The sequence below is a fragment of the Lissotriton helveticus genome, chromosome 9 (genome assembly GCF_964261635.1).
Source record: "Lissotriton helveticus chromosome 9, aLisHel1.1, whole genome shotgun sequence".
Lineage (NCBI taxonomy): Eukaryota > Metazoa > Chordata > Amphibia > Caudata > Salamandridae > Lissotriton > Lissotriton helveticus.
In genome coordinates this window covers 819595446-819608249 of record NC_136070.1, presented here as the reverse complement: position 1 = coordinate 819608249, position 12804 = coordinate 819595446, and the positions used below count along the sequence as shown (strand labels likewise).

Sequence of the window (12804 nt, the reverse complement as noted above, 5' to 3'; positions counted from 1 at the left end):
GCGTGGCTTCTGGAGATCCTAGGTATATGGCGTTACAGTAATCCAGCCTCGATAAAATTAGGCCTTGGATCAGCAGGAGACGCGATTGGAAAGGCAGTAGGGGAAGTACCTTCCTGCACGATTTCAATAGTCCGTAGCAGGTGCCGAATGACAGCCTGAATGATAACCTGTCGGGTGGATGGGTCAAAGTAACCTAACAGTAGTTTGAGCCCCCGCAGAATACCAGTACAGGTCCCCGTCAGTTTCTTAGTTTGGACCAGAAAGCTGAGAGCAGAGTCCACCCAGCACCCAGATTTTTTACCAACTGTTTGGGGGTAAGAGCACAGCCCAGGATTGTAGGCCACCAATGCACACTCCACAGCTCTCCATCCCGCCCAACCAACAGAACTTTAGTCTTGCTAGTGTTAAGCTGCAGACAGTTTGCAGACATTCACCCAGCAATAGCCATGACATTGCTCCAGAACATGGAGGCATCCTGCGCTGAATTACCAGAGAGTGCCACTATCAACTGTGTATCGTCGGCATACAATACTATTGTCAGGCCTCTGCTCTTAGCCACCGCTGCAGGAGGTTGAACATAGAGATTAAACAGTGTAGGGCTCAGTGCCGACCCCTGTGGCACCCCTTGTTGAACAGTATGGATTCGAGAGCTGAAATGTCCTCTCAGAGAGGAAGAAGGCGTACCAGTCGAGGGCAGAGCCCACAATCCCCAATTCCTTCAGCCATTGCAACAGAATCTGGTGGGAGACCGTATCAAATGCGGCACTGAGGTCTAATAAAATCTGTGCCAACGTATGTCCCTCATCCAGTGCGGCCCTTAGATGTTCAGTCACTGCTAGGAGGGCAGACTACGTGCTGTGGCCTGGGCGGAAGCCATTCTGAGAGAGGTCTAAGAGGTTTGATGATTGATTGGGGGCCCATGGATTCCAGGAATGATTAAGTGAGGGCCCACAGTAGTTGAAATCTTAAGAACAACTGAGCCAGGAGATAGCAAAGGACTGTTGGCACCTCTGCCTGCGACAGTAGATTTCAGTCATGACAACGCACATTTGCGGACAAAGGGCAGGTTTCTGAGGGGCAAAAGAAACAGGAGGTTGTCACCCCAGGTTTTCAGAACTCTAAATCAACGTTGGTGTCCTTACTCAATGGATCTTTTTAAATCTCAACTGAATTTATGGGTGCACAATTTCTTCCGTAGGGGGCCGGATCCATGGCTCAAATCACTGATGCCTTTCTTCAAGACTGGGTGGTGGGGAAGATCTGCATTATGAGTTCCCCTCATTTGTGATGATCCCGAAGGTGTTATTTCACCAGCGATGTCGGGGGTGGGGAGTTGATTCTAGTGACTCCGGTTTGGAGAGAACAACATTGATACCCGGTTCTGTATGACATGACCTGCCCTGCGATTGTCTAAAGAAGTTTCCAACATTCTGGGAACTTCTGTCAGATCTAATGGGCCTTCCAAATCACTTTGTACCATTGGGACAATTTTCTCTTATGGCCTGGAGGATTTCGGTAAACAATGGAACCTGCCTGGCATATCACAACAAGCTAATTTCTTCATTTCTACTAGCTATACCAGGCTGAAGAGCCGTAACTAGGGCAAACGTCCTAGGTTGCTTGTGCCACACTCCACAGAGAAACTTACCTGGCAGTACAGGCTTGACTATTCCCAATGGAGCAGGGGCGAACCTGATTTGCATACTACTTATACTACTACTACTTCCGGGGGCTACTTATAATGCCCCCGGAATGCTTTGATTAGAAGCAAATGCTTGCAGAAGCTTGAACGCAAGAGTGATAAGTATTTGCTTTCAAAATAAAAAGCACACAAAAAATATGTTAGATATGCAACAAACCAAGCTAAGCTACTGTGAAGTTTAGGTATCATTTATTGGAAGCGTTATTTGGTAAAATGTGTTATACATACCAGTATCGGCAAAAAAAGTATTAGTGGAAAAATCAGTGTAAAACCAGTTTTGGAAAGATTACAGGAAACATAGAAATAAACCATCATTGACAAAATTGATAGTCTGGCATTGGCTGTCTGCTTTTTGGTTTTGGGCAATATGTGGTTTTTTTTTACATCCTGGTCCTCGTGGCTGAAGAGTCAAACTTCCCCGTCTTCACCTGCAAGCACACGACTTCGGTGAGCATCCGCCTATCGTCTTCCTGGTCACTGGCAAGTGACCCAGACTCTGTCCCCTCTGCTTTCAGGTTCTTCTCATCCTTGATCCAGGCTTGGATCACACCGGACACTTTCCACTTGGACGCCAGCAGCACTTTGCAGCAGATCGCCATTGAAAACGACGACGAAACCTGACACAAAAAGACACCTATGCACCCGGGTGAGGTAACTCGAGTACTCTGTGGCTCCCTTGGGTATTGACTCTAGAACCTCCTAGTTCTAAAGGGGGTTGCTACAAGTACTCTTCTAAGTGTCCTTTATCTTTAAAATTCCAACGCAACTTTCCCCATACAAGTTAATGGTGATTCGCGGCTGTGTTTAGACACTGCACACTTCCCCCGTGGGTCCCCTGTGTCACTACCTTGGGTGGTTCCTGGTAGCCCCAGCGGTTCTAAAGGCTCTAGGCCTTGTCTCTATGTCAGTCGTGGTTCTTATACCACTTTCTTAATATATAGTTTGGTACGCCCCTAGGGCTCAACGTATATTGTGCTAATTTACTGTGTGCTATTAAGTTTACTGAATGTACTTTTGCCTCTAGCCTCATAAAGGGACTAGAGGGATGTGTTTAGAATAAATACATATATTTTATATATACACCTGGTGTGGTTCTCCTTTCATTTGATCATTCACGAGATTATAGACTGGTAAAACAAGCTGGTTTACATTCCTCCAAGACTTAGCCTGAAGGCTGCTCTCCACAGCTACCACTAGGATAGCGTTCTATTAAGGTTGTCTTTAAACTAACATCAATAAGGGTCGTTTGGACTGGTGCAAGGTGCCCACTAGAATAGTGGACAGCATATGCTGGGCCAACTTCTCACACATGACACAAAGGTTTGCATTTTACTTCTTTTTGGAAGATATCAATCATACGCAAAAACAACAGGTGATGGACAGAATGCAGAACAATGTCATACATTCACCCCAGTACAGAGATCTGGGCCTAAATCCATCTTTTTTTTGCTCACCATGCCATTCCAGTTTGAATCCAGTCATATGCAAATCAGTCTTGACCCTGTGCCCCATGGGAACAGTCCAGCCCGAACTGCCAAGCCAGGTCCTCCCTGGACTGGAAACAAGCATCCAAGGACCGGTTTCGGGTTTTCAGCCCTCATCAGCCTGGATAGCTTGATTCCAGTGGCATGGAGAGCACGGGACTCACGTCTGAGCATACCCGTCCCACTCGGGGTGACAAATGCAAAAACAACAGGTGATGGACAGGATGCAGAACAATGTCATACATTCACCCCAGTACAGAGATCTGGGCCTAAATCCTGATTTGCATATGGCCATGTCTGAACTGGGGTGGTGTGGAGTGCAAAAAAACGATGGATTTAGGCCCAGATCTCTGTACTGGGGTGAATGTATGACATTGTTCTGCATTCTGTCCATCAACTGTTGTTTTTGCAGATATCACTCATACATCATGTCAACTGAACAATTAGAATTTCATAAAATTCAGAATTCACAATAAAATATAGTAGCTACAATTCTCTAAAAGAGGAGTTCTATAAATAAATCCATCTGCAGAAATCCACACTTCAATGGTCTCAGATCATCTCCCCTAAGCAAACCAGATCATTACCTACTCCTAGTTAAAATAGGGCTAAGGGAATCTCTGGGCTGTGTCCATACTAAGTGAGCGGCATTGATGTACGTGTTATTTGAGAATCCTGGTTATAAGGTACTAAAGGGCATCAACTGAGGTGCCAGCGAACAGGTTCTAAACAATTTTTAACATCTTATAAAACACAGTCCTCGATAAATTAGCACAATAAGGGGTCAAATCTAAATATCATTTCTGAAAGGAGACCACTATTCAGCAATACCAATCGATTCAGTTTGCTTCCAGTGCCAGGTTATTATTAGAATAACAACCAATAGTACTTTCATATTTTCAGCAACCAAAATGAAACGATTAATGTATTGTTCTACTTCAAAGCTCTTGGAGTATTTAAGTGTGAATGTATTTGTATCTTTACTTTATGTACCTTCAAGTCCATATTTTAATATGTATTACAAATGCCAAGTCATTTTATTTCTTGAAAGCCACAACTTTTCTGAGCAGGATGCAATTTAAACTTCACTTCACCTAAGTCCTAGTTAGGATACTTAGATCTATCCGTGGGCATTTATTAAAAACTGCCTGTTTGTGTAACTACGAGGGAAACAAATTTCAGTATTAAGTAGATCCAATTTATCCTCTCTGGTGTCATTTTCAAAAGTTTAAACATGCTCCTTCACAATTCTTCAATTGGAAATGGTTTGCTTCTAATAGCAAAACAATATTTCCAAATAGCAAAGCTACAAAATAAATATACATGAGTAAAATAAATGGCACTCTTCTGCCTCAATCTTTAAATTAGTCCATAACAAAATATAATGTAGACTGACTCTGAAATGTAGACCTCAAAGAGCAATTATATTAATCTGACCAGGGAGATTAAGAGTTCATGTAAAGGAAACAAATTATTTTCCGTTTGGTGTACATCTTTCATAGTCTGGACAACCGAACTGTGCTAGCTCAGAGCTGCATTTAAGCTTAATTTATGTAAGGCTATTCCCGTTCTTGCAATTAAAAGACAGTCATCAGCGTGCCAAGAGCGGGTAGCTTCTTCAAGCCAACCTTTGGATTACTGACCTCTTCTTCGTTGAGCAAATCCTCAAGATCATTCATATGAAAAAAGAAGAAACAAGCATTTGCAATGCAATAGGTCTCGCATTTTACGAGAGTTTGAGCTATTGACAATGCTATAGCTTAAACTCTCACAAATGAAAGACCTATTGCATTGCAAATTACTAGCGCACACTAAGCTCTTCACATTTATGAAGTCCACGCCCCTTTTTTTAGACAAGCTGCGTCTAAAGAAAGGGCCGTGTGACAGTGGCATGGAGGCTTTGACAAAAAAAAAAAATCATCATCTTGTTTGTCAAGTTGACATACAGATGTTTTTTAGTTTTTTCTTTGGTAAAAACACCCATGCCGCGCTTTCACTTTAATGTCGGCCACGCACCTTTCTGTAGATGCCGTTTGCGTAAAGAAAGGGGTGCGGCCTCTATGAATGTGAAAGCGCCGCATGGGTGCTAGTAAAAAACAAGCAGGGCTGCCGATGGCCAGTTTGTGGGAATGCTAGTAGCTTCGGGGACAGAGTATGCATTCCAGCTTTTATGGTACACGAGGAATTAAGGCAGGCCAACATTACAGACAATAGTGCTGTAGCACCCTTGATTTGGTTGCTAAACATTTGGTCTAGAGATAAGCCAAACCTAAACCAAATTATTTTAGAGGACTGCAGGATGTTAGACACAGTCGCAGACATTCTCTGGTTAAAATATGTCTCCCAGCAGATTTCGGCTCTCAGGCAACCAGAGCTATTTAAAATCAACCAAGAAAGCTGCACCCTGAAGATGTGAAAGCTAGAAAAACTCAATTTTTAACGAGGAGGTATCTGGATAGGGAAGTAAATGAACTTAAGAAACCTATATGCAGACATTTTATGATTATATGTCTTGAAATTTTAAATCAACCTTTTTGGTCTTTTGTTAATAATTTGCATCATCGTTTTCTTTTATCCAGATTTAGATTTAATTGTATCCACTGGTCCATTCCTGTACCTAAAGGTTTCTCAAAGTTAGGAACCCTGCAACCATGTGCATGCGATAATTTCTCTGACCAAGACCTTTTGCACTTTATGTTTTTCTGTGGCTTTTATACTGAGCTGCGAGCTAAACATATCCTACCACTTTTTAGAGGTTGATATTTTGCATAAGTAAGACCAGCACTGATTTATTTACAAATGTTTTCTTCCTCACTCATTTGTTAAAGGGTTGCAAGCTTCTTATCAGGGGCAATTCATAAGAGAAAAAATATGGGTTGATAACAGCAATGGCTTTGTCCTATTTGACTATGTTTTTTTAATACAAATGAATTTTATCTGTGCTTTTAATTATATTCATGGTGTCGTTTTAAACCCCAAAATGTATGTCCTCTTATGTGAAATGTACTTTTATGGCCAGAAAGTGGCTGAATTAAGTTTCTATTGAATTTAATGGCTAATTTCCTCGAATGCCTTTCACATAATATTAGGTTTCAACTCATCATCCAGACAAATTAACACTGGCTCGTTTAGTTTTAATAGTACCTCAAGAATATAAACAAGAGTCTATCGTAGCCCAATAGCGTAAAAAAAAACATTTGGTATATAAGCTAATGGGGTATTAGGAACAGTCAAAGGTTAATTAACCTTCCCAGTATCCATATACCAACATAGAGGGTATCTGCAAAAGTCGTCTGCATTTAAAAAGCAACAGGACATTTATACTAATAAATGTTAGAAGTAACATCTCGATACTGAAGCTCCATATGTGGGCTCTCATCAAACTCTACTAAGCTTGAAGAGAAAAAACAAAATGGCTAAATTAGAGCAGACTTGCGAGGACCAGCCCTTTACCACAGACAGGGCCTCTCTCAGGTATACCATCCTGTCTCACTGCTCGAGTAATTTCCCCGACATATACTTCCAGGCATTTTTTGGCCACTGTGAGGGGAGAGGCTTTCTGTGCCTATATATTAGGAGAAAAAAATCAAGCCAGCATTATTTCCCTTTCCAGACAGCATGAAGGCATTTGGCTGGGAACGCTAGTGGTACAACCACGTTAGAACAGACACGCCTTGAAAGTTAGAATCCAATCTAAACCTTCCTTTCAACTATTTGTAAGTCACCTGTAAATAGGCCTTATTTCCCGTAGGGCAAGGTGCGTGATATTTAAATGTAAGCCATCTAAAAGTTTAATGTTAAATAAGTCCTAACAGTGAAAATACCCTCAAAGCTATTTTTACTGTAACAGGGTTGGCTGTTCCATAGGGAAGTGTTGGGATACAACATTAATTTTAATAAACATGCCTAGTCAAAAGCTTGTGCCATACATAAATGTGGCATCTCCAGGCACCCACTACAGAACACATCAGGACCTGTGGAAGATGAGGCGAGGACCAAAACTGCTCTTTTGACCCGAGAAGAGGCCTAAAGGCCTGGACCTACTCTCTCTCTTGTACCCAGAAAAAAATAAGAGGACTCAAAGGGTCATATGGCGGATCCCCTATTCAAGCTATAGGCACCAGTTACTGAGAAAAGATGGGCGCCACCTAGACAAGCAAGGCTGTGACGCAAGGGCGAGCACCTATCATATAAGGATCATGACACAGCCATGCAGGTATGGTGGTGATTGAGGGACTGAATGACTAAGTGACACCTGAAAAAGGGAAACAAAACTTGCAAGCTCTCTATAGAGAGAAAAAATACACTTTACCATAACGAGTGGCCCTTATTCCACCAACGCTCCATAATTTGCAACAGGCATCAGAGGTAAGTAGATTAAGCCATAATACTAACCCTGAGAAAAGCTTGCACGGCTTCCAGGTTTGCGCAAAAGTGGATAATCTGGAGCTAGATTGACTGCTACGGTGCACTGTCTTGCTGTGCTCTGGATAAGCAAAACAATAACAAAGGGGGACCACACATTTCTCGAGAGTTTCAACTCATCAGGCATACCTGACAAGCTGACTTACAGCGAATCATGGACCAAACACATTCAAAGAAAGTAGATCATTCTCCTGGCTTCCTTAACGATGCATTAACGTTAACTGCAAGGATTAACGTCAGATGTAGAGGAAATAAAACATATCACATGTATACGTTTTCAAAAAAGTCTAAGTCATGTACTATGCTGTGTCCCTAGACCACAAGTGAATAAACCCAATCATGGAACCTAGAACCTTTCTACCTCAATATTTGACATTTCTGGACTTGTGAAGGAGGATTAGACATTGCTCCTTTCCAACCATCACGGCCTATAATTACATAAACACGTAATAACGCACATTGCAATACAGAGCCATAATAACACCCTTAATTGCTTTTTAATACCTCGACATGTGTTCCAGTGACACAATGCAACGTTCCAGTGACCACAAATCAACGCTCCAGTTATTACAAACACTGGCCACGACCGCAGCATTTCAGTAGGCAAAGACATCATGCCCATGGAGCACGTGGTTCATGCGATCAATGTAGCGCCTGACAACATAACCTTTGCGGTCATTAAAAGAAAATACTTCCCTTACTGGACACCAAAGTACCCAACAACATAAGTCCAGCAACTTCAATCCGGCATATGCATACCTTTGGCATTGTCAGTGACAAAAGTACTCGAGAATAAATACCATCATGTGCACTGAGCATCTCTTACAAACGTTGAATAGAAATACATGTCGACACACCGGAGGAGCACTCAACAGTGAGGCTCCTCCAAACGCTGGCCCAGTTCATGACATACTTCTCCCTACATAGAGTGAGCTCATGCTTCTGCGCACCTCTTTCAAGGGCAGTACTACTGCTAATCCCGACAGGCAACATAGCAGTTCCCCTTCCCAAAGTTATGTCATTACATATGAGCACACGTGTATAGTTCATTACATAAAGAATATGGCATTGCTCACCACCAACTCCCTATCCTTTATACTTTAAGCCGTCTCACACTAAGGCAGTTCTTCCAAGGGTTGAGTTAGAGCGCCCGAACTCCACTCCGGTGAGTTACAATGTTATATATCAGGTGTTTATACCCATTCATTATACAGCGGGCCCTCCTCCGATAAAACTTTATATTGACAGTTATACCGGCGGCATTAAACAGCTTCCGTACCTTTAAAATAGTCATTAGCTTTGATCTTCAGCGCTTCGGCCTTCTCCAGAAGGCTTGAAGCCCCAGCCGGTTCTCCCTCCGCCATCTTACCACCGTAAAGCAGCCTGTTTCCACATGGGAAAGCGAAGCGCTGTCAAACTAAGGGAGCGCAAAGTGTCGCGAATCATGCAGCTCTGCGCACGCGCGCGACCGAACGTCACCTAGAAAAGGCAAGGTAGGCAGTCTCTAACACACGCTGTTGTGACGTCTCCTAGATACCGGACGCGCTCAAGGGGTGCGGTCTTAGGGACAGGCGTTTACTTTAAGCAAGTGTACAGTACGCCTGCGCAGAGCACTCTTTCGCGAGTAGTGCAGAAAACTACAGGTTGGCGTACAGAACACTAGACCGCTACACTCAATGTTCCATCAGAGCTGCGTACATGTATGTTTTTATTTTTATCTTATGCGTTTTTATATAGCGCGGACTTTACCCGAAGGTGTCAGAGCGCTTCACAACAGGAACAGTAGTGAAACATGGGGAAAAATTACAAGGGAGCATGTTACAGAAGCAAACGTTATGTTACATAAGGCAATAGTGACAATTGTGCATGTAGATGTACAGGAAATAAAGCAGTAGTGAAACATGAGGAAAAATTACAAGTAAGCATGTTACAGAAGCAAACGTTACGTTACTTAAGGCAATAGTGACAATTGTGCATGTATGAAGAGCAAACAAAATATAAGAGGTAGCAAATGATACGTTACAAGAGGAAACAAGCATTTGCAATGCAATAGATCTCGCATTAGGAAAGTTTGAGCTATTGGTATTGTAAATGACAATTTTTTAGGTTTCGCCCTGGCGTTGCAACTGCGTAGCAGTTGCTCTGCCCAGGGCGAAATCTCATGATCCTACATATGGGCTTTGGTCCCGCCTCTGTCTCCCATTGGCTAGCTCCATAAATGGAGGCTAGCCATTGGGAGACAGCGGCTGTCAATCACGCTTTCCCCTGAAAACGCGATTCGGGGGCGTTTCTCGGGCTTTTTTTAAGTCCCGCCCCTTTGTCCTGGGCTGCGCTGTCATTGGCTGCCGGCCCGGGACACCCCCGTGACGTCATTCCCCTGGCCGCGCTGTGATTGGCTGCCGGCCCGGGACCTGACTTGCTTCTTATCTTTTTGATCGATCCTTTTTATATTTTCCTGTTTCTTGTTTAAGTATTTTATAGCAGATTTTTAACCCAACTGATGCCCCTTTCAGAGTACATCCATGACATTACTTCCAAGACTGAGGCTCATTAGACCTACCCCCTGACTTGCATGAATCTCCCCGACTGGCTGACACACACAATCCTTTCCGTGTTGGTCTCCTACCAAACGACAACAGTTAGAGGGGTGTTCCCACACTACCAATGACACCATTTGTGCAATCCCTTTACCGTGTTTACGACACAATTGCAGTCCACTATCCGCCTGAGCTAGGTGGATTGCTGCGGGTCCCGTGGTCAACTGACTGTAACTCCTCTTGTTTCTGTTGCTTCCGGGTTTCCCAATATGGCGCCCGACGTGCAACTCGCGCTCTAGCTTTTCCAGTGGTACCCCGGCACTTGACCGGATGTCCCGCCCCTCTCTTCCTGGGTGGCCGCGGGTTCTTATCTATGGCACAGTGGCTCACTTTCTTTTTCCTGGACAACCATGTGAGGGTAGGACAGACACCCTGGGCTGAACGCAGCACGCGAGTGCTTCCTCAATCTGTTGTGAGTATGATATGTACTCTAGCTCCCCACATGACAGGCATCCGCCTGTACGGGAGGGAGGGTGCACAACTCCTAAGAGGAGCTTTGGTGAATCCACGTTACCCCGCCAGATATTGAATCTGCCGATTTCCAATTTACTTGGGGCACTGGCTCTCACCACTTTCCCCGCATTTGCTCCCATGCATCCATCCCACCACACGGAGCACCCGTAGTCTCGCCCGTTCCTTGGTACCATTGTGTGCGGTGGGAGTCTCCCTCCGTGCGCGAGTCACAGCCTGACCCTTAGCGTCGCTGGGGTCGGTTCCCCTAGCTCAGTGCACACGGCTGACTCCCTGTTCATTACAAAGACCACAGGGTTGCACTCACGTTCAATGTGTCTTTTTATTTGGGAACACCAGCCCTACTATTGGAGGACGCGTCTTCGGACGCCACGTGGATGCCTTTAAGCAGTTGCTGACTTTTGAGTCTCGTGGGTAGTCGAACCGGGATTCCCTGTTGTCCACCTTGTTCACTGGCTACTATGTCTTTTCAGCAGGACACTACATTTGAGTGCGCGCCATCTCTGTCCCCGTCCCCCCCTCCAGCTCCTCCCCTCGCGCTGATCGTGGTCGCAGAGAGTGCAGGGCAGGCTCACTGGGGGCTCCCAGCCATAGGCAAGCTTAATTTCGTGATAGCAGATTAAAGCAGCGGCGAAGGCATGGGTTTGTACAGAGTGGACTGATCTGTGATTTAACCGGGTGTGGAAGCACGAGGTGAGTGCCAAGTTTGTTTGTGGAAATAGGAAGGAGGTAGCTCGGAGTCTTTGCGACTCCACCCCCAGCACACCGTGCCTGCGGGAAATCCCACGGCGGGTAGGGTGCGGCCCCCCAGGGTATGCCCCCTCCCCTGCTGCTAAAAAGGCTGGCTGTGCTCCTCCTACACGCCCGGGGCAGCTCTCCTGGGCTCCCTCTGTGTGAGCTCGCAGGGCTGCCCGGAACGTCCCCTCACAGCTCCTCTTACTGGTGTACACACAGAGCACGGGCAGAGGGAGGATATTTCATTTACAATGCCAACAGCTCTAACTTTGGCAAAGGCGAAACCGTTGCATTGTAAATGCTTGTTTATTTATGTGTTGGTTTTGAAAATAGCGAAATTAATAGCTTTGTCATTTACAATGCCAATACTTTTTTTAACTTTTGCAAATGTGACACCTATAGCATTTGTAATGCAATATGTGTTGTATTTACGTGACTTAGATGTATTGATATTACAAATAACAATTGCTTTTAATTTTTTTAAATAATACTTAAATAAAAGTTATTGTAATTTATAATGGCAATAGCTTAAACTTTTGTAAATAACTTTTGTGAAGATTATGTTCAATGTATTTTATTGTGACGAAAATCCAAGAACAGAAGTGAAATATTAACATCTTGTTGTAATTTGCCTTTCTTTCTTTCCTTTTCTTTTGGTACTTTCCGCCACCCCTCCTTCCCCTCCCTGTTGGTACATTCTGCCAGGGCTTGCCTTGGAATGTTGGCATCCCTCAGGCAGTCTCGGAGAGTGGGTGACAGAATAAAGTCAACTCTTACCTTCTCTTGCTTCAGAGTGTCATCTTTTCAACACTGGCGACGAACTCGGCGCAGGGGGCCTCGCTGTCACCTCCCCTTTCAGTGCTCTCTCCAGCCTGTGAACGTGTGCTGTGGTGATGTTCGTGCTTCAATGCTGATGAGATTAGAAAGTTCCTGTGGAAATCTCATATCGGTACCTGCATCTTTTCAAGTGATACTCGACCTGCAGGTCCAACTGAGGAAGTATTGTTTACTTTTAAAGGCAGTTTGGAACTACATCCTGGTAGGATCTACTTTGCAAGAGTTGTGCTGACTGATGCTTTGGTGCCGTTTGTCCTTATTTGATCCCCAAGCGCCTACCTCCCCATTAACCTCCCGGAGAGAACAAGGTTTGAGGCGGTTAATCCTATCTTCCCCGGTATATGCACTCCTCATTGGCGATTGTTCTGAGGGAGCTGTGTCTCGGAAGGGCGCCTGGTGGAGAACAGTGTTCGGGGCAGTGACTTCTACCTTTCCATGTACAGTGCTCCTCATTGATGACTGGTCTAAGGAGCAGTATCTTGGGAGGGCGCCTGCTCACCATTCTAACAGCGTCAGCATTTGCCAGTCCTCTTCTCTGTCACGTGTTGTTTCC

General features: G+C 44.5%; 1 protein-coding gene across 2 annotated transcripts in view; it reads right to left on the bottom strand.

Annotated features, from left to right (window-relative positions):
* Nucleotides 1-9062, bottom strand: part of PPP5C (protein phosphatase 5 catalytic subunit) — a 253241-nt gene extending 244179 nt beyond the window's left edge. The window contains exon 1 of one of the 2 annotated variants that reach the window (XM_078660986.1): nt 8891-9062. In XM_078660986.1, coding sequence (XP_078517112.1) covers nt 8891-8975 — 85 coding nt within the window. In that variant the 5' untranslated portion in view covers nt 8976-9062. The remainder of the gene's footprint in view (nt 1-8890) is intronic. The other variant, XM_078660987.1, reaches the window with a different exon arrangement.
* Nucleotides 9063-12804: the final 3742 nt, after the last annotated feature.